Source organism: Mustela erminea, chromosome 1 (genome assembly GCF_009829155.1).
Source record: "Mustela erminea isolate mMusErm1 chromosome 1, mMusErm1.Pri, whole genome shotgun sequence".
NCBI lineage: Eukaryota > Metazoa > Chordata > Mammalia > Carnivora > Mustelidae > Mustela > Mustela erminea.
Genome location: NC_045614.1, coordinates 87193290 through 87220151, shown reverse-complemented (window position 1 = coordinate 87220151; position 26862 = coordinate 87193290). Strand labels below are relative to the sequence as shown.

General features: G+C 45.8%; 1 protein-coding gene and 1 long non-coding RNA gene across 4 annotated transcripts in view; one reads left to right on the top strand and one right to left on the bottom strand.

Moving 5' to 3' along the window:
• Positions 1-26862, bottom strand: part of RFTN1 (raftlin, lipid raft linker 1) — a 200368-nt gene that overhangs the window by 23486 nt on the left and 150020 nt on the right. For all 3 annotated transcript variants that reach the window (XM_032332324.1, XM_032332306.1, XM_032332317.1), the window contains 2 exons: positions 25909-26112; positions 14620-14735 (listed from right to left, as the gene is read on the bottom strand). In XM_032332324.1, the coding sequence (XP_032188215.1) occupies positions 14620-14735; positions 25909-26112 (320 nt within the window). The remainder of the gene's footprint in view (positions 1-14619; positions 14736-25908; positions 26113-26862) is intronic.
• Positions 12689-16576, top strand: LOC116584280. Its single transcript, XR_004283141.1, has 3 exons — positions 12689-12882; positions 13507-13653; positions 16375-16576. It is a non-coding gene; the product is annotated as an uncharacterized LOC116584280 (long non-coding RNA).

The following is a 26862-nucleotide window of genomic DNA, read 5'->3' as shown; positions in this document are numbered from 1 at the left end:
GATGAAGTAGAAACAGTATGAACAGTGTGATCCTAAATATGCAAATATAGACAGAATGTATACTAGAAGAAAATATACCAAGATGTAACATTGTTACGTGGCTCCTTTCTCCGTGATGATGAGAGTAGGGTCTTTGCTTTCTTTTCCTTATTTGCATTTTCTAAAATGCCTTCAATTATAAGCACCACTTAAAAAAAAACATCTTTATTGAGATATAATTGAAATATCTACATATTCACCTACTCAGTCTTCAATTCAACAGTTTTTAATATATTCACAGAATGGTGCAACCATCACCACAGTCTAAATTTGGAACATTTTCATCACTCCCCAGAATTTATTGTACCTGTTAGCAGTCCCTTTCCTTCTCCCCACCTCACGGCAGCCACCAATCTACTTTGTGTTTCTATAGATTTGCCTACTCTGGACAGTTCACATAGATGAAATCATACATCATGTGGCCTTTCATGTCTAGCTTTTCTCACTTTAGTGTAATGTTTCCAAGGTTCATCCATGCTGTAGCACGTTTTAGTACTTTGTTCCTTTTTATTGTCAAGCAACATTCCATTGTACGGGTATATCGCATTTTGCTTATTTATTCAGCACTTGCTGGCGATACGGATTGTCTCCACCTTCTGGATATTATGAATAACAGGGCTATGAAGACTCATGAATAAGTTTTTGTTGGACATATGTTTTCATTTCTCTCGGACATCTGACTAAGAGTGGAACTGCTGGGTCACATGTCAACTATTAATTATTGACATTAGAGGAACTCTCCATGCATCTCTTTTGTAGAAAGAACAGACCTCTTGGCCTCGTTAGACTATCTCCTGAGCTTTCTCAATCAGTTTTCCAAGTGATGTAAGCAAAGAGATACCCCCTTCTACCTCAGTTGAAGAGGATGTTAAGAATTCTGCTCCAGAGAGACCACTACCTTAAAAGCAATGGGCCATGGGTTCCTGGGTGGCTCCGTTGGTTAAGAGTCTGCCTTCAGCTCAGGTCATGATCTCAGGGTTCTGGGATTGAGCCCCATTGGGACTCCCTGCTCAGCGAGGATCCTGCTTTTCCCTCTGTCTCTGCCCCTCCCCCCATTCATGTTCTCTCCTGCTCGCTCTGCCTTCTCTCTCTCAAATTAATACAGCGTGGTCCTCCTGTCCTGTGGCTCTTGGGCTAGTGGACTGTTTCCCTTGTAGATCCATCATTTCTACCTCCAGACCTACTGACACTGAGTCTTTAGGGGTGGTGCCTGGGAATGTGTATTTTAAAGTCCCCAGGTGATTGTGAGGATCAATAAGATTTGGAACCACTGCTCTGGTGCTTTCTGCCAAGAGGAGGAGGCCCACTTAGTGACAGAATATCTGAATCACGCTGATCCTTGCTTGTTGACAGCCATAGGCCCCAGCCACCTCCACTGCCAAACGGTTCCACAGGGGCTCTCCAAAGGGACCTGGTTATTTCCCTGCCACCAAGGGAAACAGAATCTCCCTCCTTTATGAGAGGTCAGCCTTTCAAACTTGGGGAGTCAACTACCTGACTGCCTGTTTTTCCCTCTTTCAAGATGAATATGCTCAACTGTTTTCAACCATTTCCAAGCGCACCCTCCATCCCCATCTCCCTCTTCAGTGCCCCCATAGTCTCTCTGCATTTCTCGTCAAATATGGTGCTTGTGGTGGGACATCAGAGTCTAAGTCAGCCAGTACCAGACTGAAGAACAGAAGGATAAGTACCTCCTGTGGGCATTTTCATAAATGTGACCAGTTTTCTTTTGTAAGTAGTAGTAACCTGATGCTGTTCTTTGTTTATTCAACCAATGTTTGCAGAAAACTTGTGACACAAGAGAAATTAATTTGGGAGCGGGGAGCATGACTATCATAATGGTTAGCTGAATGGCTTGTCATGGAGTTTGCACAGCCATTTTAAAAATTAAATAACTCTAGAGTAAGGTGGAATGTGTTAAGTGTCAAAAGAAAGGGAGAGCAAATCCCGCTAATGGTATCAAAGATGATTCTACAAAGAGCTGGTCCAGGGCGGATGAGGATCCCTAAGGTGAAGACTTGAGATGGAAAAGGGATACAGCAGAGGAAAGCAGAGAATACAATGAGGGGACAAAGTGACACAGGGTCTGATCTCATAAATCCCACTTTGTCATAGCCCAAGGCACCTGGAGCATTTGGAGGGGAGTAGTCAGTATACTGTTGGCCTATATTAAATTCCTTTTCATTAGAATTGCTGTCAAATCAGGTATTCTCCCTTCTACTTTATTGATTTTTTTTAACTTATATGCAACTAATTTTTTTTTGATACTTAAATGTACCCCCATTACATTTTATTGGGCTGACCTTGATCCAACATTGATAAATTAAGAGATAATGATATTAGAAGGGAATTAAGAAGTCAGGGAAACCTACTCAAGCCAGAGCTGGATTAGGTAACTAATTTTCAAGGTTTCTTGTTTTTGTTTTTTTTTCTCTTCTCCCCCCCCCTCCTTTTTTTAAAGTAGTGGGGCATTTTCCACAGACATCAACTGTAATTTAAATTAGAAACTCAACGTGTAGAAACAGAGATTCAGAAAAAGCCATCCTGTTGACATGACTGGCATGGGTGAGTTGTCCAGAATCCTCCCCACTCTCCACTCTTGAACGCACCCTTCATCCTCTTTTTCCCATGCTCAACAGGAAGGTCTTTGTAGAGCCCAAGAGCATCCATGTTCTTTAGATCCTCTATGGCTTCCCAGTTTTGGGTCTTTAGCCATCACCTTCTAAATCTCTACACCAGCCATTGAAAAAGCAAAGAGGCCAATGCAAAAGATGGCATCACAGGCCTCAGGAGCAAAGACCTCCCTCCAATGAAAGCACATCTTTGCTGAGTATATCCTCTCAACTAGTCACAATCCATCCCTAAGCCCTTCCTTTTTATTTAGTTTTATTAAACTTCTTAGTGAATTTCAAAAAGGACAAATTCCAAGAAGTGGCAATGAAGGTTCACTTAACTACAAGAACGCCTTCCAATCCTCTAATACACTGAGTTCTTCTTGGAGAACCATCTCACCTTCCTCATCTGCTGTTTGCAGACTGTCTATTCACCTAAAAAGTTCTTACAGGGGGCCACAGGGAAAGCATGAGAAGAAATGCAGCAGTCCCTAGGAGCAAAGACCAGCCCCTGGCTGGCAGCCAGCAAAGAATCAAAGACCTTAGTCTTACAACCGCAAGGAACTGAATTTGGCCAACAACCTGAATGAGCTTAGGAGTAGATTCTTGCCCCACAGCCCACTGTAAAGAACACAGACCTGCCAACTACCAGTTTCAGCCTTGTGAGACCCCCGCAGAGGAAGCAGCTGAGCCCCCTGGATTCTGACCCGAAGAAACAGTAAGACAGTAACTTTGTGTGCATGTGTTCAACACTCTTGCAGAATTAGCTTCCACCATGTCAAACCCCCAGGGAAATCTAGAGAGTAAGCCTATCATAATCAAATTGAAGGCTGCTTCCTTCTTGTTGTTCTGTAGCATACAGTGAAGGTTTTAAAGCATACTGTTGTTGTTGTTGTTGTTTTTTAAATGCATTTGTTACAAAATTCTGGATATGTGCTGTCTACTTTCACCATCTTTTCCTCTGCAGCAAAGCTCTGAAATCACCCTGCCCCATGGTCTCCTCTCACCAGCTCCACAAGGGTCCTGGTGACTTAGTGCCTTTCACTACCCTCAGGACTTATCACAACGAAGAGAAATTTTTTTTTTTTTTTTTTTTTGGTGGTCATGCAAAGGCCAGGGGGTGAGAATTCATTTTTTAATGACTGTATTCCTACTCTCTAGTGAAAGACATCAATCCTTCCTGCCCCAATTCCCTCCATTTATCATTTTTTCACAGTGGCTGACACACAGTAGGAACTCAATATTTATTTGTGGAATAAATGTTTTAAAATGTCTAACTTAACTTGCAGAACTAAATTTTGTACAGGAAGTATACCATTTCCTTGATAATGATGTGGGTCTGTGACCCAAGCCCCAGCCAAGGGGATCCAAAAAAACTCTGCTTGAGAGTTGCTGGGAATAGTTCTACTTGCTAATAAAAAAAAAGGCACACAGCAGGAAATGCCCTGTTCTTCACATGAGATGCTTGGAGCTGCTGCAGCCACCTTGGGCCTAGCATACCAAAGAGAGACCTACTAGGCAAGCTGAGGACCAGAATGCAGAAAGGTGAGAGCACCTGGGTCCTCTGTGATGTCCTTAAGCCATCAAAAAAGCTGACTCTGCAGCCACCTCACGTTCCTCCAGACTTCCCGCTCTGTGAGATGAGAAGAAAAGTCCCTACTGTTTAAGCCATTTCTAGTTGGATGTTCAGCTGTTGACACGGAAAGCTTCCTGGACAATACCATGACTGCCACCCTTATTCTCTGATCTTCGGACCTCTCCCCCACATGTCTACCTTCCCTCCATTCCAGCCTATCTCTCCCAACAACATGCCACTTCAGGGCCAACTGTCTGGACTCACGGCTATCTGATGAGATCCCCACCATGACCCCCTTCAGCCCACTGCAAAGCCAGGCTCTTGCTTGGCCCACAGAGTTTTCTGCAGAACCTCTTCCCAAGCAGCATTTGCAATTCTCTTCCTACTCTGCCTTCACGTCTTCTCTGTGTGTGGAAAATATCCCTCTGCTTCCCTCTTAGAAGGCTGTGTGTGACTGTGTTTAGGACCCGTCCACATAACCCAGGCTAATCGCCCCATCTCAATCATAGCTACAAAAATCCTCTTTCCAAAGAAGGTAATGTTTACAGGCCCGGGGCTTAGAAGCTGGTACATTTGGAGAGCAACGTCCAGCCTACCTCGCACGTATGTCTGTGTGGGTCACCCATCTCTGCTTGTCTCCAGGAGGAGCTCCCAGAGGGCAACTAGGGAATGGAGGACCAGAGTGGGTAGGAAGATTCACTTTTTTATTATATACACTTTGTGATTGTTAAGAGTTGTGTTTAAAATTATTATAAAACCCACAATAATTTTTTATCTCAATTTGCAACATAATTCACACTATCACATGAATTTTTTTAACAGACATATTCTATCTTGGGCCAGTTTCCCGAGAAACAGACCCTGAGAGGAGGATTTACATGTAAGTAGCTTATTATAAGGCACTGAGGGGGTGGGGGGAGGCGGACAGAAGGCTGAAGCCAAGCAAGGACACGGGTTTATGCAACATCCCCTGAACAGTAGTAGCTTTGGGAAGCTCTGGGGGGTCAGCTATACTCAGAGGTGTCCAACCTGAGACAAGGGAGCTGGGCTTTCATATATCCCTTCCCTAAGTCACAGATAAGAATTATCTCAGGGGCATCCAAGCACCCAGGCACTTCTAGTTTGCCTTGCCTGAGCACAAAGCAGACTCCAGCAGCCCTGGCGCATGAGTCAGCAAAGACACATGGGCGTCAGCTGCTGGAAGTGAAAGTACATTGATAAAGAAGGGATCTGAGGATCTAGAAAAACACTGACATTAACCACTAATGTTCTAATTTGGAAAAATAAAATGAACAGATATGCTTTTCCTTCTGGTCTGCCTCTGCTCTTGTCACTTGCCACCGGCAGAAAGCCCCCCTCCCAATGCCCCTGGCTCACTGCACTCCAGTGGAGCCCACTGTGTCCAGCAGACCTTGGTCGGTCTCTACTTTCCCAGGGCGCTCTGGTCAGCAGGGTACCATCCAGCACTGAGGGCCTTGCTACTCTGAAGGAAGTCTTCTGCCCACCTGTATGCTCCTTGAGGGCAGGAGCCTGAGCAAACACCCCTTTGCATTCTTGTTCCAGGTCAGCAAAGAGCAGATCCCTCTCTCTGACCCTCTGGGGTTTCCTAATTCCCTGGGAGTTCTCTGTTTTGTATGCACTAAACCTCTTCGCCTCAATTTTTTAAAAAAAGATTTTATTTATTTGAGAGAGAGGACATGAAAGAGCGAGCACAAGCAGGGGGAGAAGCAGAGGGAGAGGGAGAAACTGACTTCCCATTGAGCAGGGAGTCCAATATGGGACTTAATCCCAAGACCCTGGGATCATGACCTGAGCAGAAGGCAACCGCTTAACCAACTGAGCCACGCAGGCACCCCAATTTTTTTTTTCTCCTACATAATCTTCCACCAAGTGCCAGCCATCCCATGAGGAAGCTGAAGGGCTGGTTCTCATTCCAAAGCCCATTGTGAATATCTTGTTGTTGCTGCCACAATCCACATGGCATTTCAGGACCCTCAAGTTAAGCCACTGTTGCCTAGAAAGAGGCAGAGGGAAAATTTTGCCTGGAAAAGAAGACAGACAGCCATCCAGGTCTCCACTTACCCAGCAAAGGGCCTAAGACTCAGATCAGAAGTCAGGACTCCATGACCTGATTATGGCTTTAAGGAATCACTGGTTTTAAACATGATCTCCATCATTCTGGAAAGAGGAGTGACTTACGTGGGGGAACACAGACCCTATAAACTAAGCTGTCCTCTGCCAAGTTCCTAATAGCCAAGAACACCAGAGACCCTTTCCCAGGACAAGAAGAAAAGGGATGTCAGAAGCTCAGAGAAATTTAATATGGCCCCGTGGTGAGAAACACCTGAGGGGAAGCTGACTCTAGGTCACAGGGTCCCTCTAGGATAAAAGTTCTAGGCACCTAAGGAAACCAAGAGCCTGTGCACAGTAATGAAAATGGATTTACGAGGACAGAAGGGAGCTACCTGACCCTCCAGCGGTGGGGACCAAAGTGAGGCAAACCCAGTAAAGGACAAAGGTTAAGCCCAGAACGAGACTGGGCAGACGTGACTGCATACACGTAGACGCAGACACACACCTTTCAAAGCTCTGTTCCAATCAAGATGTTGTACAAAGTGTTGATGATAAGAGAAAGTGGAATTATTCAACCCTCATTTTGCTTCCTTATCTACAAGGAGAAAACAAATATATCTAAAGCCGAAGAGAAGAAAGGAGGTGGTGAGACATCACCAGTTATCTTTTAAAATGTTACTTTTAATTATCCGAGTAAAATGAATAGTTCTCTATAGAAAAATGAAAACGTTAATAGATAAAGCTGCCTCCCACTCCTCCATTCTGAGTCCCACAGAAGCACTCCTACAGGGTTGACAGGTGCCCTTCCAAGCTTTTTTCCTTTTACGGATGCCCACAGCAAATGGATCCTGCGGTTCTGGGAAGCGTATTCCCCATGAAGGGCATCGCACTTTCTCAATCTGTGTTAGTCAGGCTTGTCCTGAGGAACAGAACCAGGAGGACTTATGAGAAAAAGAGAAAGATAGAGACAGAGAAATACACCGATACAGGTGCCCCCCACCCCTGCTTTTGAAAAGTTCACATTTTACCTCTTCGCTTTTACAGAAGACCTACATTAGTACCTGTTTTTGCTAACTGGAAAAAAAAAATCTGATGAGGATTTTTGCTTTTGTGAAAAAAGGCCATAGTTGAAACTAGCCTCCAGTGGCTGGCTGGCAGCAAGCTCATGCAGGCGCAGCTGCAGTTCTGTACAGGGACAGCCCCACCAAGCTCCTTCCCAAGGAACCACACGGCTCTTCCGCATTAAGCCGCCTGAGCTTTGACCTGTGTCTGTGAGCACCTGTGACCTCAAGTATCAGAGCAGCCTGAGAAAGGTTATTTTGTGGGTCTGAGAATGCTCAAAAATTTTCCACAGAAATGAATAGTAATTGCTTCTTTGTTTGACATCAGGCTTATAAGAGGTTTCGTAGGAGTGCTCTGGTTTCTGATAGTAGGGAAGACCTGTATGCATATTAGAGGCGGGGGAGGGAGAGATTGAATTTTTTTTGAGGAATTGTCTCCTGTGATTGTGGGGGTTAGCAAGTCCAAAGTCTGTGGGGGTGGGCCCTCAACTGATTAGATGAGGCCCACCCCCATCATAAAGGATAAGCAATCCACTTTACTCAACGTCTGTTCATATGGATTTAAATAATCATACCTAAAAACTCCCTCTGGTGCAACATCAAACTGGTGCTTGATCAAACAACCAGGCACCACAGCCTAGTCAGGGTAACACATAAAATGAACCATCATAGCCTCATTCTGCATCTTGTCTTTTCACTTAACATTTCTTGGAGTCCCTTTCCTGTCAGTTTATATGGAATGACTGCATCCGTACTAAGGATGTATCTTCCTTTATTTAATCATTCCCCGACTGATGGACATGAACATTGCTTCCTTTTTTCTGTCACTCTAATCATGCTGAGGTAATGTCCTTGTGCATGGCTTCTTATGAACAAAGGTGCACGTTTCACTAGAAGAGGGGGATGCATGGGAAGCATGGGCTTGCTGAGTCATGGGTAGGAGTGGGCATTTCACATTTTTAATAGAGATTAGCAACCTGCTCTCCAAAGCAAACCTCAAATTTTTGAATGAGGAACTTAAAATTCATCAAGCATAATTGTATGACGTTTAAGGAAAAGGTGTTCAGTCATAATAGCACACTGATGTGTGCCTATCAAAACTGAGGTGGGACACAAGGAATCAGATCAAAGTGAAAGTACCCAGAGCTGCTAAAACAGACTCAGGGTTGTCCTGAGCACCTCACAGGCCGCCTCTATGCTGTGATTTGCTCTGGGTTGGACAAGGGTGGAGTGATGTTCTGGTGGTAGGCAGGGGAAGGGGAGGGGGGAATGAAGATGGAAAGTGGGGGAGTGGGGAGGGTTATGTCTTCAGTCCTGGTCATTCACGGCAGTGATCATTCACGGGAAAATCTTCTGAATCACAGGAAAAGACCGAGAACTGCTGTCTTTGGCATTCAAGGCTATGATCTCAGAACCAAACAATTATCCTAGAGAAACTGTGGCAATGAAAAGAATGCCAGATGGTTTAATAAGAATAAATATTGGCTCCCTTGTCATAGCAGAAGGTGGTGGACTTTAGATACCCTAGAAATTGATGTTACTCCCTGGAAAATCCTGTGTGGATTGTTGAAGAGATAGTTAGGAGCCCCTAGAAACAAAAGTTGGGTCCCCAGCAGCCTACAGAATATAGACGTTTGTGGAGAACAAGTGGGACCTGTGTGTTGGGGGACAGGGTTGGGGCCATTCCCCAGAGTGGATGTCAGTTATGGAAATCCATCTCCCTGAGCCACCCGTGATTCTTTCAGGGGTGATGGTGACAGGTTAGGGGGAACAACAGAACCATCTGAAACCTCTGCCAAGGGGTTGGTGTCGTGTTAGAGGCTAGAGGACAGATGCTCCCAACATGCCTAAGGACCGTGTCCTCTACCTAGCGTGTTTGACATTGGACTGAAAGGGAGCCATCGTACATACGAAACCTTCAGAGAAGCCAAAGCTGATATGATTTTCCCCAAATGCACGGTGATATAGTCATGATCAAAAATGTCTCCACAGGGTGGACAAATGGGCAGAATAGGATGAGATGAACTTCATCTTTCAACATCCTTCACCTCTTCAACAACAGACTGACTACATAGGGAGTGGACGGGGAGAGCTGAGTCCATGCCACCTGACATGACAAAACCTGTCATGGCTTCCCCACAGCTGCTCCCTCCTCCCACTAGACTAGCGGAAGCCCACGTCCAGCTGTCGGGAGACCACGTGCTCACGGGTGGCAGGCTACTCTCCAGGCTGCTCATGCCCGCCCCCCCCGCCCCGGCCCGAGCCCAGCAACTGACCACACCAGGCTGAGTCCCATGTGTCACCAGACCTCTGTAGGTCAGTGAGACTCTATCATTAATACGTGTCTTTATTATCATTATTATTATGTGTCTTCATTTAAATTTCTTAAGTGGACGGTGAAAGAAGTTGTTTTTAGGCAAGCTAAGTAGAATACCTTGAAGAGATGTGACAAAGTGCGGTTGCTTAAAAATAACAACTGTGGCTGGAAAAGACTAAGAAAAAAAAATCAGGGAAACAAGGATTCTGCAGTGTGATCCCTTTCCTAGACTTTCATGAAACTGACCCAGGACACCGGTGACAGCAACACTTTGGGTGTGGTTTACACAAGAAAGATGAATTCCAAAGAGTGGACCTCAAACTCTAAAAGATTGGCAAATGTATGCGTAGTTATGTATTTTACATTAAAATAAAATGTGCGAAATATGAATGTGATTTTCTTTGGTTCTTTTTAATTGATTTTTTCAATTAACTCTCCAACCACCACACCAACTGCATCAGCTAAAAGTGCTTTCCCTGTTACCTTGTGGTCCGTTCGGGCAGCAAATTTCACAGGAGCACAGATGAACTAGAAGGAGTTCCAGGGAGAGGGATGAAGATGGCCTCAGGGGCACCTGACAGTGTCCACAGCAGTGGAGGGCTGTCAGGCTGGGGGTATGCAGCCTCAGAAGGAAGAAGAGGGTCCCTGCCTCTCTCCTTCCAGCTCTTACTCTTGACCTACTCATCTGCATTTCCCTTTCCTTTCAAAGAAGGACCTTTCAGCTCACCCTCTGGATTGTAAGCTCAAAGAAGGTAAACAAAATAACCACTACAAGTGTTCTTTGAATGGGCTTCCATACTACTCACAACTGCCTTTAATTTAGGCCACAGGTTTCCAATTGAGAAAAAAACAATGCGTTTGGCTTCACACCTCCCCTAGCCCACCTCTGCTGTGCTTTTAGAACAAGACCAAGGCAACAGGGGGAGGATCTTTCTAGTTGATGACACCAGGTGACCAATCAAAGAAAGTGCTATTTACCTACCAAATGCCAAGTAGTACACTCACAACTTTTTAATAGATTATTACTTTTTCATTCTCAACTTTGAGAGGTTAGCAGCATTCTCACTTAACAACAGAAAGAGGGAAAAAATGAAGAGGGAGGGGTGACTGACTTTTCATACACTCTGTCACTTGGCTGGCAATGAGAGAGCCAGGGTGCATACCCGGGCCCAGCCTCTGAGATCTACATTCTCTTTCCAACATATGGCAGTGTCTGCGGAGCTGTGAAGAGCTAGGTGGGCTTTCTCGTGAGAGCGTGCATGCGTGTGTGTGCGAATGTGTGCTCATGTGTGGACAGGGAAGTCAGGCAGCTGTGGCTTGGCTGAATGAGAATGGCCCATCTGTCCACATAGTTGAGGCTGCGAATATGTGTGGGAGTAAAGAGACTGAAAAGCAACAGGCCAGTCCCAACTGTGAAAAAAAGAGAAAAAGCTGGTCAGAAATGTTTTGTGGTCAGAGCCCAGGAGTTTATGGGCGGGCCTGGGAGGACAGAGGTTGCCAGGAAGGCAGGGTCAGCCACGAGCCAAGAGGGACCTGCCCAGGGCTTGAACAGGAAAGACCTTTCCCAGAGGCCAAAGGGTGGAGAAGAGAGGAAGCTGTTGGGTCTCAAGGGTGGAAGGTGGGTTTGCTGGACAAACACCCCCAAAAGTGGAGGGGGGTGCAGAAGTGGGGCCGTCTGTGGGCAGACTAGTGGATGGTCTGACCGAGCCTCTTCAAAGAGCTGAGCCGTGGGCCAGCATGCTCTGGCCTGGACAAGGCTGGGCTGTGCCGGGACACACTTGTATACAGGTGGTTCTGCTAAGGCGGGATTCTCAAAGTGGGCTTGAAAAGGAAACTCAGTAGGGGAGACCTGGATATCTGTGTGCTTGAAAGCTCTTAAGTGATTAAGGCCCAATTCTGAGAAGTATATGTGTACCTCATGCTGAACCAAAAGGCTTCCACCCAATTCAGGAAGCATTTACTGGAAGTCTTAGAGAACAAATACGAACAACGCCAGGCCAAAAAGCTCAAAGTGAAGGAAGGAACGTGGATAAAGAAATCACAGTCATCGTAATAGGAGCGGATAGGCTTATGCACAGAGAATCATGGAAATACAGAGGACGAGTCTTTAACTCTGAAGGAGTCTGAAAGGCTTCCTGGAGGAGGTGACCTAGGAGCTAACCCTCAGTCTGTCCATACCAGCTGCGAAGAGGGAGAGGAACCCATTTGCTGAGGGCACAGTCTGTCCAGATCTCTCCTCCTTTGTCCTCAAGAGATGGCAATCAGAGACTGATGCTGCTGAAATGGACAAGGCTCTGTTTCCATTGTGGGAAGTCTGGGAATGCTCCAAAGGCATGAGAGAAAAGAGCGAGTCTGAAGACTTGTGCAGGGAAAACTGGCGAACACCTACATCAAAACCATTAATCCGCCTGTCACCATCAGGAAAATTAAGAAAATGTGTTTCTGCCGAACTGGAAGCCAGCCACACCTGCCTATCATGTTGACGTGTGATGGAATAAAAAGGCCCAGCCAGTGATGTGCTGCTAAATGCTTACAACTGGGTTTCCGTGGGGAAAAAAATAAAATAAAAAAACAACAACAACCACCCCTGATTTCTGGGCTTTGCCAGTTTTCATGGTGCAGTACTTCCACTGTGGCCAGCTTCGAGCTACCATGTGGCTGAATCTATCACTGAGTATGAAGTTGGGAAGAGATACACAGAACTGGCTTTGCAAGCGGGGGCAGGGGGAGAAAGGGACAAAAGACCCCAACGACATGACCCAAAACTAATATCACCAACTAGATTAATGCACAAAAAGAAGAGGTCATGAGAAAGAAAGTTCAAACATCCGAGAAAGAAATAAAATTAACAAATAAACCTAACGGAAAGCAATCTGCATAGCCAGGAAAACTTTCTGAATACATCTTAATCTTTCCTAATCGAGGCTCTTAATCCATGAAACTGAACTCTGAAATAAAAAGACAATTGTGTTCTTATTCTAGTCTGTAACCTTATCTTCCTCCCACAGACATTTTAGATAGAGGATGCATGCATTCTGGTTACCCAGCAAAGGCACCATTTTGAGGGGTGAAGAGAGACAGGCCATCAGTGTGTTCTCCCAACACCACCTTTGTCATAGAGCACACAACCACAGACAGCTGCAAGACTCCGCATTTGCTCAACTTCCCAGGTGACGATGATGCTGCTGATCCTGGGACTACACGGTGAGGTTCTGGATCATTGCCATCAAGTCACCTTTCTTGAGAAAAGCACACTGTCCTCCCCTAACAGTCATCTGAATGTGCAGATGGCAAGAGATGTTACACCCCGCCTGTGGCCTGCCAATCACTTGCCCACAAGCACCTGTTTCCGGTGTGGCCATGCATGGCTTGCTGTTCCGGCCGAGTGTTTCAGAGCAAACAGAGTTACGGAGTATTGAAGCACATGGGCTGGTTTAATGAGGTCCTTCAGGTCCTCAGTTACTACTCCTGTGATGTCGTATTTCATCCAACTCCATGTGGTGGGCTTCATGAACAGCATGGCCCCATCTTAAACGCAGGGAGCTCAGGGCCCGAGAGGGATGTGACCTGCCCTTGTTGGACTCTCTATGCTAGTCAGAGCCTCACCTCCTTTGCTTCCCATTTCCAGTTAAGGGCGTGGAGACCCACTGAGACCAAAGCTGGGCAGGAAGAAGTAGCACAGCCTGATAGCAAACAGGTCATCCCCTGAATCCTTACTTTCCTTAAAGACCCCTGACCCCTAACCTAACTGGGCCTGGATGCTATGTTTTAGGAATTCCTGTTTCTGATTGATTACTACAGTTTTCCTTTGTCCTTTGAGGCTTTCAGACTTGCAGGCAGTGACTGAACATCATGGGTCAGACACGGGCATGCCCCCAGCAGCTCCATGGCCCGTCTCAAGTCTTCTCAGAACTGCTCCGGCTTCAAGAACGGGTCACGGTGCCCTTGGGGCACCTGCTGCTGTCCAGCAACCAGGTGAGGGAGTCACCTGCCATCAGGTGGCAGTTCCAGAGGGCACAAGGGCATGGCAAGCACCCCCTGGGGGCTGGTGGGACCCAGCACCCCCATACTCCTCACAGAGTGCCGCACCCACATCCGTCCTACTTTGGCACAGAGAGCCCAGTTTGGGAAGGCTCCTCAGGGTGATGCCAACCCTGTGTTCTTCCAGGGCCCGTGTAAGATATCAGTTCAGAAATCAGTCCTGCAGGTTCAGAGGGCTTCCCCCTTTACATCCAGCATGCTGGGTGGGTAAGAGACTAGTCTGAAAAGCCTACCCTCCTATGGCTGGAGAAATACCATCAACGTATATACAGGCTGATCTCAGAAATAAATCACCTTGTCCAGCGTCCCAGGGGAATGTGGCTTGAGGAATTCCTCTGTCCACAGCAGCTTCATCGCTTCATGGGTCAACACCTCTCAAAAGACATCTTTCAGCATTTACTGTGTAGCCTTGGGCCAGGGACCTAACCCCTCTGTGCCTCAGTTTTGTGCATTAATCTGTCAAATGGGGGCAGTCATGTACTTGCCTCCTAGGATTAACACAAAGGTTACGTGAGTGTGTGTGCCCAAATTTCTTCCAAGGATACTTGGCAGAGGAAGCCAGAGGGTCTAAATCCAATAATAATGTCACTCTTATTATGGTAGTCACAGACTCTGTGCTGGCGTCATTTATGTCACCTGGAGTTTTCAGTTATATGCAAATGAATGCAAGAAGACTCTCCCAATGATCCAGCACACACACAGTGATTTTCCTACAGAAAGGGAAAGCGGGGCCCATGCCCCCAACTAAAGTGCATGAAAGGATGAATGGGGCCTTGTAGGGTCTGCCCAGGTCAAACCGCCTTTCAGAGAAAAGCTACTGCAGACACAGGCAGACCAAGCAAGTGGATAATACAATCACTGTCCAAACAAAAGAAACTCCACTGCCCATCCCACACTTACTTCCAGGACTGTCCATTGTTCGACAACAATAGCATCATAGCCCTGCATGGTTTTGCTATCTTCTGTGGCAACAGCTTCAAAAATGAATACTCCATCTGTCAGGCCGTGGAAGGAATCTGTGGAAAAAGAAAAAGGCGGGGGGGGGGGGTGGTTTCTGTAAACCGTCTGTGGCAGAAGCCTTACAAGCAGCAAAAATTTTCACTGCATTCATTAATAATCCCAATCAGAACATCTTTTCAGCATGTTAATTAAAGAAGGCACACACAACCATAGAGTCTAGCCCCATCAGAGTGAATGAGACTAATTTACCTCGCAGTTCTGAATAATATCCTTGATTTTATGAGCCCAAATTTCATTGTTAGCAATCACCATTTGATTTCATGCGTTTACCTTCTTTTTCACGCTCCAACGTCAGGATGCACCGGGGAGAACTTATTCAGGGTAAAACACAGTCATTTAGAGACAGTTTTTAGAAGAAAACTATATTTAGGTAGAAGAGATTTTTTTTTTTTAAGGGGGACAGATATAACACACCAGATCTGAGCTTGTCAGATTCATTCTAGATGCACAGATTCTTGGAAGTTCTCATGATGTGGGCAGCTGTACGGACAGCTCTTCAGCTAGCTCTTGTCAAGGCAGAATCTGCGGGGAAAGGGAATTTTCCCAAACAATTTACCACTGAAAATGTTTCCTCGGGCATTGCTCTAGTCAGTCTACCAGGTCCCGAGTTCCACACTATTCAACAAACTTACAGTATACATATAACAGGATTCAAGAAGGATTCATAGTCTTAGGCAAGGGGCGTATAAAGAAAATTACAATAGGGTCCCCACCACAGTAGAAATCATTACAGTGGTGTTTTCTGCCCCCCCTTTTAATGGCTCCTAAATCCCCTAAATTCACTTAGATAAGAGATTGTGGGAAAGAAGACTGGCCAGAGAAGCAGGTGGTTTGGATCTATTATCTGTCAGGAAAATGGATGTGACCCCTTTCAGAGGCTTGGTGTCTCATCTGTGATATGGGATTGAGGATACAGAATCACTCCTGGCCCCGAGATTCCATGCTACAAATCAGCCACACCGCTATGTACTGAATTGTGTCCTCCCTCACATCCCAAATTCATATTTTGAAGCACTAAATTCCCAAGTGACTGTATCTGGAGATAGAGCCTCTAGGGAATCAATTAAGGTTAAATGAAGTCGTAAGGGTGGACCATAGTCTGATTAAGACTGATGTCCTTGGGGCGCCTGGGTGGCTCAGTGGGTTAAAGCCTCTGCCTTCAGTGCAGGTCATGATCCCAGGGTCCTGGGATCGAGCCCCACATCGGGCTCTCTGCTCTGAGGGGAGCCTGCTTTCTCCTCCCTCTTTGCCTGCTTGTGATCTCTGTCAAATAAATAAATAAAATCTTCAAAAAAAGAAAGACTGATGTCCTTACCAGAAGAGGAAGACACCATAGCACCCCCGCCAACTCTCCTCTCCCTGCACAGAAGGAAGACCAGACAAGGATCTAGAGAGAAGGGTGGCTGTGTACATGCTAAGAAGGGAGGCCTCAACCAGAAACCAAATTTGCCAGCCCCTTAACCATGGACACCCAGACTCCTGAACTATGAGGAAATAAGTGTCTCTAATTTAAACCATCCAGTCTGTGGTATTTTGCTATGGTGATATACATAGAGATATGTTTAATGATATACTATTTTTATTTCAAAAGGATAATGTACATAATAATAAGATTTTTTTTTTTTTATCAGAAAGAGAGGTGAATTCAGAAAGTCCTTTGAATCAAACTGGAGTTCAGGAACTGCCAGCATTTTCCTGAAGCCATAAAAAAACAAGATCGGCAGATGTAAATACTTAACAAATATTTAGCCTCTGTCTTCCAACAGACCTCATAAACAAAATCCAAAGGCCATTAAGTGAGAAAATTATTTGCAACAACAAACAAAAATAAATAAATGGCGAAGCTTAACATTTTTATATGTGTATAAAAAGCTCATGGTGCTTAAGGGAATTTTTAACTGCATGATCTTTTTGGAGAGCAATTTCACAGTGTCTCAAGAGCCTGAAACAAAAGTCCATCCTCTTTGACCCAAAAATCCTGTCTCTTTCAGTCTATTCTAAGGTAATAATCACTAAAGCCATCAAATATTTAACTACAAGCATTACTTATAAAATTCCTTGAAAACATAATCTAGAGGCTCCTGGGTGGTTCAGTTGGTTAAGTGTCTGCCTCTTGGTTTCGGCTTAGGTCATGATCTAGGGGTCCTGAGATGGAACCTGTGTTAGGCTCTGCACTCAGCAGGGAATCTCCTTGAGATTCTCTCTCCCCCTCTCTCTGCCCCTTCCGTTCATGCACTCTCTCTCAAATAAGTAAATTTTTAAAAAATCTAAAAAATAATCTAAACACTCAACAATCCAAATATTCAACCATAGAAAAGTAGTTAAGTAAGTTAGGAGACTTCCATATGATTAAATACCATGTGGTCACAAAAAAATCATGGGAATTTAATGATTCTGAAAAATTCCTCAGAGACAATGTTATAAAGAAAAGAAAAAAAGAGAAAGAAACAGAATATAAGATTACAGTATGAGCTGTATGTGAATTTTGTTAAAAGGGGTCAAACAAACTTTAAAGAAATACATGAAATCTAGTAGTAGGTATGAATGGTGGAATTAAGTACAATTTGCATTTTCTACAAGGTTAATGCAAGAGTTAACACAAGCATAATACAAGATACAGATGAAAAATAATTTTCTTTTTCTCTCCTCTACGTGGTTCTGGAAGGCAGAATTAGAATCAAAAAGTTTTAGGAACTATGGGGAGAAAATTTTAGTACAATATAAATAGAACCTTCCTTACAGTATTCTAAAAAATAGAAGAGAAAACCTCAGAAGAGCGAGCACTGTGTTCACTGGAAACACTCAAGCTTATACTGAAAATCTTTCTAGCTACTGCTTCATTCATTCCAATGCCTACCGAGTGTCAGTTTCATGCAAGATACTCCTGTCCTCACTGAGGATCCTGCAGGCAGCAAGACAAATGAAGTCTCTGCCTCATGGAGCTTACTTTGCCATGGGGGAGGGAGATAGTAACATAATGTCACAGGTGATAAATGCTATAAAAATATAAAGTGGGCTAAGGGGAACCAGAGTCAGTGGTTGGCTATTTTTGGAAGAGGTGGTCAGGGCAGGTCTCCCTATTTTGAGTAGAGATATGAACTTAATTAAGCAAGGAAGCCTTATGGATCTTCAGGGTTTGAGAGTTCTAGCTAGAGGACAGAGCTGGAGTAGAAATGCACAGTGAATGAGGGACAGCCAAGGACCGCAAGAACAATGGAACCATGAGAGAAGGAAGTCAAGACTAAGATGACTGGTGGGGAGACCAGACAATGAGGGGCTTAGTCATGTGATTTGTCTGGCCAATAGGATATTAGCAGGTATGATGTCATCGGGGTTTGGCAAACACTTGAGTGGTTGAGTTTCACCTCTTCTGTCTCTGCCACCACTTGGAAAGGGCATGCCCCAGCTGGCCCACTGGTTCCAAGTACTTGAAGATGCATGGAACAGAGCTCCCCCAGGGGAGCTCAGCTTAGATCATCTCTCCCACAGACCTGACAGTGAGCCCCGCTGAGGTCAGCAGAACTACCTCATGTTATTGCTCAGGCCAATCCACAAATATGACAGAATAAATCATTACTGTTCTAAGTCAAGGACTCTGGAGTGGTTTGTTGCACAGCATTATTATGGCAATAGCTGACTGATGGGTATACTTCTGTCTGGCTTGGTGGTATTCTTGATTATTCCAGAATGATAGAGAGGCCTGACCAGCTCAACAAACCATGGATGTGAGAGTAATTCTTGGAGCCCAGCAGCCTTACCCAGATACTGTTCTAACCTGACAAGATAATACTCCATTTCAAGTAAGATCAATGTAACTTACTCAGCTTACAACAACAACCATGTGCCACTTCCCTATTTGTTTTCCTAAACTGAGAGACTGTTATCAAAGAGCTTTAGCGAAAAGTGCTAAGCTCTGCTAAAAAGTTTTCCCCAGGTGTTTGCTCGAGGCCCTCTTAACAGACATTCTACAGAGATAACAAGGGAAGAACAGGGCTGCTCTTCAGTTGAACCACATTACAAATATTTGGGGCTTTAGGACAAGAGGGACCATCACCAAACTCACCTTTAAGATCCAGCAGGAGCTCCTGCCACAGTAGGAACGCCCTATAGAACTACTTTGAATAAAGCTTTCCCAAGTCCTGACCTGGGGATTCTTGAGACTAGAATTGGGGATTCTTGAGACTAGAATAGACTCAATGATTCCCTCGGGATTATACCAACACAGCACAAACTCCCACAAGGCTTCTACCAAAAGATGCTCTCTCCAATTTCCAAAGTCTTTACATACAAACCTCCTCAATGGAAAACGTGTAAGCCCTTAAAATTTGCCTACTATGTGCTTGATGATCTGACAGAAGCATGGTGATGCGTGTTTAGCCTACCAACAGCCTCGTTATGGCAGAGCTGGGGTCCAGAAGGGGGAAGGAGTCACTGCCACTCAGCCAGACATCCTTCCCCAGCCCTGGCCTGGCTTCCGCTCCTGCCTCCCGGCTCACAAGCCTGGAAGGATGACTGTGTGGCCAGTGGGGAGAAGTATGGCCAGACGTGGACTGTGAAGTAGGAATGAACCGGGTCCTTATTTAGCCATCTCATCCTCTGTCTGCTCTCCCGCCTCTCAGTCCGCCACTCTGCTATTCTGAATCCAGAGTGCTGATTCACTTGCTTAACTCTGATGCAAGTTCAGAATGGCTGTCAAAATTTGATCATCTGTAACAGCAAAAAAGTCAGTGAAGCACAGAGACCAGACAGGTGGGCTTTTAAAGAGCCCCTGTTTTGACACCCTCGTCCGCTCCCCAACCTCTCATTGCCTTTACTGGCTCAGCCTTGCTATAATGTGCACCAAGCTGGGTATGAAGAGGTCTAGCTTAGAGTGAAGGCTCCCAACGTAAAAGGTTAAATCACCCTACATCTATGGAAAACACTCCATTATCACTGCATTTTTTATTAAAGATGCTTCCCTACTGTGCACAGAGAGCTATTTGCCCCGGTATCGTATAAATATTTGATGCTGGTCTTTTGGCAAAAGGCCACCTTAACATTCCAAGCTTATGATTTACAAGAAGGATGTGGGAAAAGGAGATGAGTCCTATTATTCTAAAGGTGAATTCTGGGGGGCCACCGCTCTTCCTCTGCAGCCTCTGGGACCTAGCAAGCTAAACTTCAGGCTTACCCTCATGGTGTTCCCCAGAGTTCAGTTAGAAAACGTGCACATGGTGACAACTGTTATGTAGTCTGGTTTTGCAGGATGAAATGAAAAGTCACCATTCTCCTATTAATAAGCTAGACAGGACTACTGGGTAGCCAGCCTAACAGATTTCCTAGGGTCCCTGAGAGCCCCCATTCTACGTCAGAGGCTGCTCACAGCCCCATCTTGGTGCCAGCAATGAAACGTGCCAACGCCATAACCGTAACTGTGCCTGCTGTCACATGGACCTGTAACCCCCACCATAAATGTAATCGCTGGTCATGCAACCCCAGGTCATGGTACCATGCTGCTCACCAACAACCATACCATGCCTAACTGGCTGACATTATGAAAAGAGTGAGCAGGCCTATTGCCTTCCATTTCCTGAGCCCTCATGGCTGCTCTTGGCCTGCCTTTGATCCTGCATTCCAACTTTTAAGTGGTGAGTGCTCTAGAGGATGTATCCCCCCTCTTTAGTTATAGCAAGGTGAGCCAGCAAGTGCAGAACGATTTAACCAACCAGACGGGGAAGGAACACTCTGATTCAGTGCTTGCTGGTCCTGAGATGTAAGATCAGGCACGGCTGACAGTTACTCCTCGAATTTTTTCCCCCAATCTGCAAGGCTACTCATTCCCTCTTAGTGGGTGAGTGGACAGAGGTCATAGGAGTTCATTCATGTGTTCATGTTCAAATGAAATACAAGGGCCAGACTAGCTCTAAACTGTGGTTGATTTGATTCCGAAACCTACACCCTTTCAAACACGAACAGAGATGCATTGAACTACCGAGCTGAGCTACCACGCTGTGCCAGACGCTGGGGCTCCAGCTGGGCGTGGCATCCCCAGCCCTGGTCCCTAGCCTTGCGGAGTTACCTGACTACTACACCCTACTCCAGCCGTGGTGTTTTGGGTGGCATCTTAGTGGGGTCACAGGGAGATTGGCCTTCGGGCTTCCGTTTGGGGTTAAAACTGTACAGACGCCATGCCTTCCTCTAAGGGGCAAATAATAAAAATAAAAATATACTTGGAAGTGGATCAGGTATGTATATACCAACACAAAGGATAACATACAACAGTGAGGAGAAAAATGATCTGCAATTACATGTAAAAATGTGGATGAGTGTCACAAATGCAATGAGTCAAAGAAGCCAAACACAAGGAGGGCATTCAGTCACGTGTTCCATTCATATAAAGTTTACAACTCATCTCTGGCATTTCAAGGTGTGACTATGGTTATTCTTGGGGGATAGGGACTATAAGGGTGCTTTTAGGGGGCGGGTATATTCTATGTCTTAATCTGGTGCTGGTTACGTGGATATGCTCACCTTGTGGAAATTACTGGGTTCTATCTTTATAGTGTACATAGTTTTCTGTATGTGTGTGATACAGGAATAAAAAGTTCATTTGAAGATGCGCTATGGGTACAAGGGAAAATGCATGTAAGGTATATGGGAGCTCCACCCCCCACATTAGTAAGTGCTCCTCTAAAACACAAGCCATGCCTGTAATTGGCAGGCCAAACATTCCCAGAGATGGCGGCGTTCCAAGGAAGTGGCCGCTGGAAGCACCTGGAACTGCCTCATCTCCTTTCCTTTCCGTTCCGCCTACACCTAGTTCTTCAGGCCCCCGGGCTCCTGTGATGCGCACCCTAACACCAGCTTCTCCTCTCATCTCCATTGGCATTACCAAACATCACCCGGAAGCTTTTATCGATCACCTTCTGTATATGGTGTGTGGTGCCCCGACACTGGGGTGCTGAGGAGGATGGGATGCAGAACCCACCCGAGGGCTTGTAAGTACATCTGTATAAAACATGTATCTCGGTGTGTATTTTATTTGAAACAGGTACTTTTTTACATGTGTATTTTGCAAATATAAAGTAATGTAGGTTATGCTAGGCATCAAGAAAGATGCAAAAAGACCAAATGCCATTTGGATTTAGATGTGGCTGGGGCATCAGGGACGGTCTCAGGGAAGAAAATCTTTCAAAAGGACAGCAATGGAGAGACATCTAGGTATACTGTGTCTCCCGGTGAGGTGCAGCGGGTAAAACTCAGCGTCATCTGGAATGTGCTGCTGTCACAGCGCTTAATTTAGGAAGGCCTTAGAACTAAACTCCAGTTTGCCAGATATAGAAGGTAAAGAATTAGGTGGATGACATCACAAGGCAGCAACCTGACACATAATGCAGGACATTCTGCAGGGTGAGAGGCTGGCTTTATTTCAAGCAGTGAGGGTCATCAAGAAAGGACCCTTCTATATATCAAAGAGAAGTGAGGCCATGGTCACCGTACGCAGCGCATGCTAGTGGACTGGATTCTGGTTTGAATCACCTGCTACAAAGGACATGTTGGAAACAACTGAAAACATCTGAATGTGGGGTGGGTAAGGATGACTGCCAGAGATATAAGGACTGAGGGGGAGGGGCAGGAGAGGGTGAGGGGAGGGCCAAGGGAGCACAAGGGTAGGGGGAGGTGGGGACAAGGATAGGGCAAGGGTAGAACAAGGAATGCAGAGCAAAGACAGGGCCAGCCAGGAGACTAAGGGAGGGCCAGGGCGGGCAAGGAGAGTGGATGGTGGCAGCAGTAGCATCCGCGGCCAGTGTCTGTCGGCCTGGAGGCCCTTAGCAAAAAAAGCAGGCTCCTGGGTGGATCTTCAAATGGTGGGCGCCCAGCTCCACCTTGACCTTCCCCTTGGGGATACCCACTCGATTCCTCATCAACAGCAGAAGGATTCCCCTCCCCGCCTCTCCCACCCTCTGGAAGCAGAGATTCGGGCCTTTCTCTGACAGGGCGGTGTTTCTGTGTGCCTGTCCGCCTGGCTGTCTGACCCACCCCTGCACTCATTCACACTGGGGGCTGGGACCCCACCCAGGTCCTGCTGCTACCCTAAAGGCGACTGGAGCTCCCCTCCCTTCCCAAGGGCCACCCAAGCCCTCCCTGGGAGGCTAGACTTCTTGCCAACATGGTCACCTCTTTTATCCTCTCCTCATGTCTTTTTTCCTTCCTTCACCCTACTTTCTTCATACTACTTCCTTGCCACTTACTAAACTTTGCAATGCCTTAACCACTCTGTGCCTTAGTTTCCATAGCTGTGTCATAGGGATAACAATAGTTTCTGCTTCTCTGAGTTATGGGGATTAAATGAGTTCCTATGTTTGCACTGCTTAGACGAGGACCAGCACAGAGTAATTGCTAGGTGTCCATTAGCATCATTATGTTTCCCCTTTGTCTGTGTTTTGGCTTACCAGGCCCCGAGGGCATAGTCTACCCAGCCCAAGATACCTGGTCCTTCTAAGGCTTCGTAACTGACCCCAGGAAAGGAGTACTAGACTCAGCAAAGGTCCAAATTTAAGGACTGTTCAAGTTTTTCCATGTCCTAAGGGCTTGAAAACAGAAGCTAGAGTCCTAACTGAATAATTCAGGCTAAGACATCACCCTGTTTATGGGACAAAGTTCTCATGAGTTTTATGACTCTGTGGAAAATATTTCAGAGTACAAATATCCATTTAAGAATCAAGACTGGTGTTTTTCCAGATGGCAAACAGCTTAAAGATGTGCTTCCAACTCTGCCAGGTTTATTGTAAGGACACTAATTACCTTATTAGAAATAGGTTCCTTTTTAGAATTATGACCCACTTGCCTTTTTTTTTTTTAATTCTGGGAAAAGAGCATATGTGTATTTTATCCCTGGCCCACGGAAACCTTGGCCTCTTCCAGAGCAGAAACACCCTAACCCACTGAGCATGGCTCCTAAGTCACATCCCCCTCCCATCAGAAACATACAGGGTGAAATTACATTTGAATTTTGAGTGGGTTTAAATAAATATTGTTCTGAGAATTTTGCAGCCATTCTCCGAGACCAAGCCAGGCAGCTGCTGGGGAGCTGTAGACAGGCCACAGGCTTGGGGCTCAGCTTCCAGCTGCACTTGCCAGGGGAAATTTCATGTTCTGTCTTCCAGGCAGAACGGCTGGATTTCACGCGGCTAAAGCTAAGGGAGGATATAACAGCATTTCAAACTCCCAAGTCAAATCTGAAGAAAAAAACTCCTATGAATTATCTGTGTTTCTGGACTTGAGGTCACAGAACGGGGAAGGAGAAGGGAGTAGGGAGCCGTCTTGGTTGCCAAAGCCATAATGGCCCAAAAGATGATAAACGGCATCGTGAACTTTCGAGCTGTCCTCAGCTTGCCCCAGACATGCTGGGCAGCAGGACCAGAGAAAATTTCCCTTTTGACACCCGAGTTCTCCAAAGCGGGACTGCCTGTGTAGCTGCTGTGTTCAGTGAGTCACTGAACATCTTTAAGATGTTAGTACAACTAACCATCAGTTTCCCAGGGAAAAATGTAGAAGAACCAATGGCCTCAGAGAGCCTCTACAGGCCTGAGGGGAGATAAAAGGAGTCACTGGCACCACCCAAGATGGGTGATGGGGTGTCCCTGCAGGAGGCCAAGGGGCTCCTCCCTGACCTCCCTTAAGGCCAGTGAATCAGGGCTGTAAACATCTGCCCCGAGTAGAGGCCAGTGGTGTTTTATGGTGCATCTCAAAACAGACTGTGATGTTCTCTGGCTTCCAAGACCTTCACAAGCACCCAGGGAAGGCCTTCACCTACAGAGGAATGCTACCAACCTTGCCACCAGAGGACCACTTTGGCTTTTCATTAGTTGCCTTAATGAAATGTATACTCTAGAATCGCACTCATACGCAACTAGCCGCTAAGCACATAAAGTAACTTACCCTGCATTCATGTGCTTTGAAGTGGTCAATAGCCACATGTAGCTGTGGCTACCATATGGGACAGCATAGATATGGAACGTTCCCATCATCACAGAAAATTCTGCTGGATCATGATACTTGACAGGTATTCTTAATGAGCCTGCCACGTTTCTTATATCATTTATCCATTCCACAAATGGTTCTTGCCCCTTATACTTACAATGCTTGCTGCTATTGTATTAATATGTTAACATGAGATATTGACATGTAGATAAGAATAAGGGACTCACATCCAAAATAAAACCTGTCTGTGCTGTACGATGTTGCAAGGCTTCCGATGATTTAAAGCGTGTACCTTCAGAATTAAGACTAATGTCTCTTTCACAGATGTTTGCTGGCATTTCAAGAATTGCAAATAAGGTAGACTCCAAACCTCTGTTACTGACTCTGCTAATTCTTGGAGAGAAAACTGCTCTACAACCAAGACACGGTGCTATCAATGCCCCCTGCCAGCCTTTGCTGGGATCAACACATTTGGTGTTAGGCTTCACTTAGGAATCCTGCTGACGGGCAGCCCTCAGGATCCTTACCTGCTAGGATGTTGGCCCCACTCCTCAAAGGGCCTCCCAGCTCTGATGCACCCTAGTGACTCAACTTGCCGTTGTATTCACCCTAAACTCCTTCTTTGCCTGACACCCTTCCCCACTGTGGGCACACATTCTCTGCTTTAGAAAAGCGGCCATCAATCAAAGCACTCCATGCAGCCTCCCCCAGAAAGAGATCATTACTGAGGAGGGGGTACCGGGTGCCATTAGACAAAGAGACAGTGTGTTTTTCTACAGAGTTTACAGAAACAAAGCAGTTTGATTCACTTCTCAGGGGTTAATCCTGGGTGCTGCTACTGCTACTTCCAAGGCAATAGTGTTCACAAACAATTTGCACTTGAGCAGGGGGTGCTTGAGGCATGACCCCAGGGGGCAATTAACAAATGCAAAATCATCTTTTTAAAAGCCTTTAAAAGCAACATGGATTGAGGCCACCACGAAAAACAAAGAATCACTTCCATTTCTCTGTCATTTCAGAAGATACCTGGCCGATTCCCAGGGAGGTTTGGGGAGCACCGGGGGTGGATTTTGTGTGAATTAGAAATCAAATGCAGCGAATTTATCAGCTGCGGGGCTATCTGAATGGGGCAGGCTCTGAAGACGGGCTAGGAGGAAAAGAGAAGCAGAGTTGGTGAGGGCCGCCCAAGGTTTGTAACTTCCATACCATTGACCATGCCAAGGTAGAAGACGGCATTCACCAGCATGCCTCCTTTCCGGAAGTGGTCACTCATGTGCTCCAACCAGTTGGCATCCAAACCGCTCACCGTCTGGCCGTTCTTAGAGACCCGGAGAGGAATGCTGACAGGATAGTATTGGCGGCACTTCTGATGGCTCTTCGGTTTGTTGAAAAGGGCGAGGATCTCCATTTCTGTTGGGATTTGTAAAGGAGGTGGGAGAGAAGAGGTCAAACAGTGATAAAAACCTGCCTCCTTGGGTCTAGTAGGGAATCTCTTAGGAGCCTGGAGAAACGTTCTCCAAGGTAAACTCTGTTAGGTTGCACCTTTGCCGAATAATAAAACTTGATTCCAACTGTACGTTAGAGAGCCTTGAAACTGACATGTACGTCAAAGACTGAGCTTCCGGTGGGTATGTGGGTTTTGAATCTGGCATAGGACGATGAACAACTGTTATCTGGGATCAGTTTGTACAGTCTGGTGTTTGTGAAGACATTGGGGACATTTCAAGAAACGCATACATAGGTGTTTTGGGGGAAAACAAGTGGATGTATTTGGGTGAGAGTTGGTCCTTTAAAAAAAGGTGAAGAGACAGAGGCACATAAGACTAAAAATACTGCTCTAATTCCAGGAACCTTGTACACCCCTGAACTCACTATTTATAAACTGCAGCGGTGTTTCCTGGGGCCGAAACCATAATATTTAATCAAGTACATAAAAAACACACCATTGATATGTAAAAATAAATATGTTCCCGTAAATGGGGGTTCTTGCCTGGAGTGGTAGTGAAAGACCCGCGGATCCCCTTACCCAAGAATCCAACACTGCCACTGGATGCAAACAGCAAGAGGTTTATTGGGACGCAGGTACCGGCGGGCGGACAAGTCTAGAGAGGACTTGCGCGCCTGCCCTTTGTTCAGGGCCTTTTTATGGGGTTTGGGGAG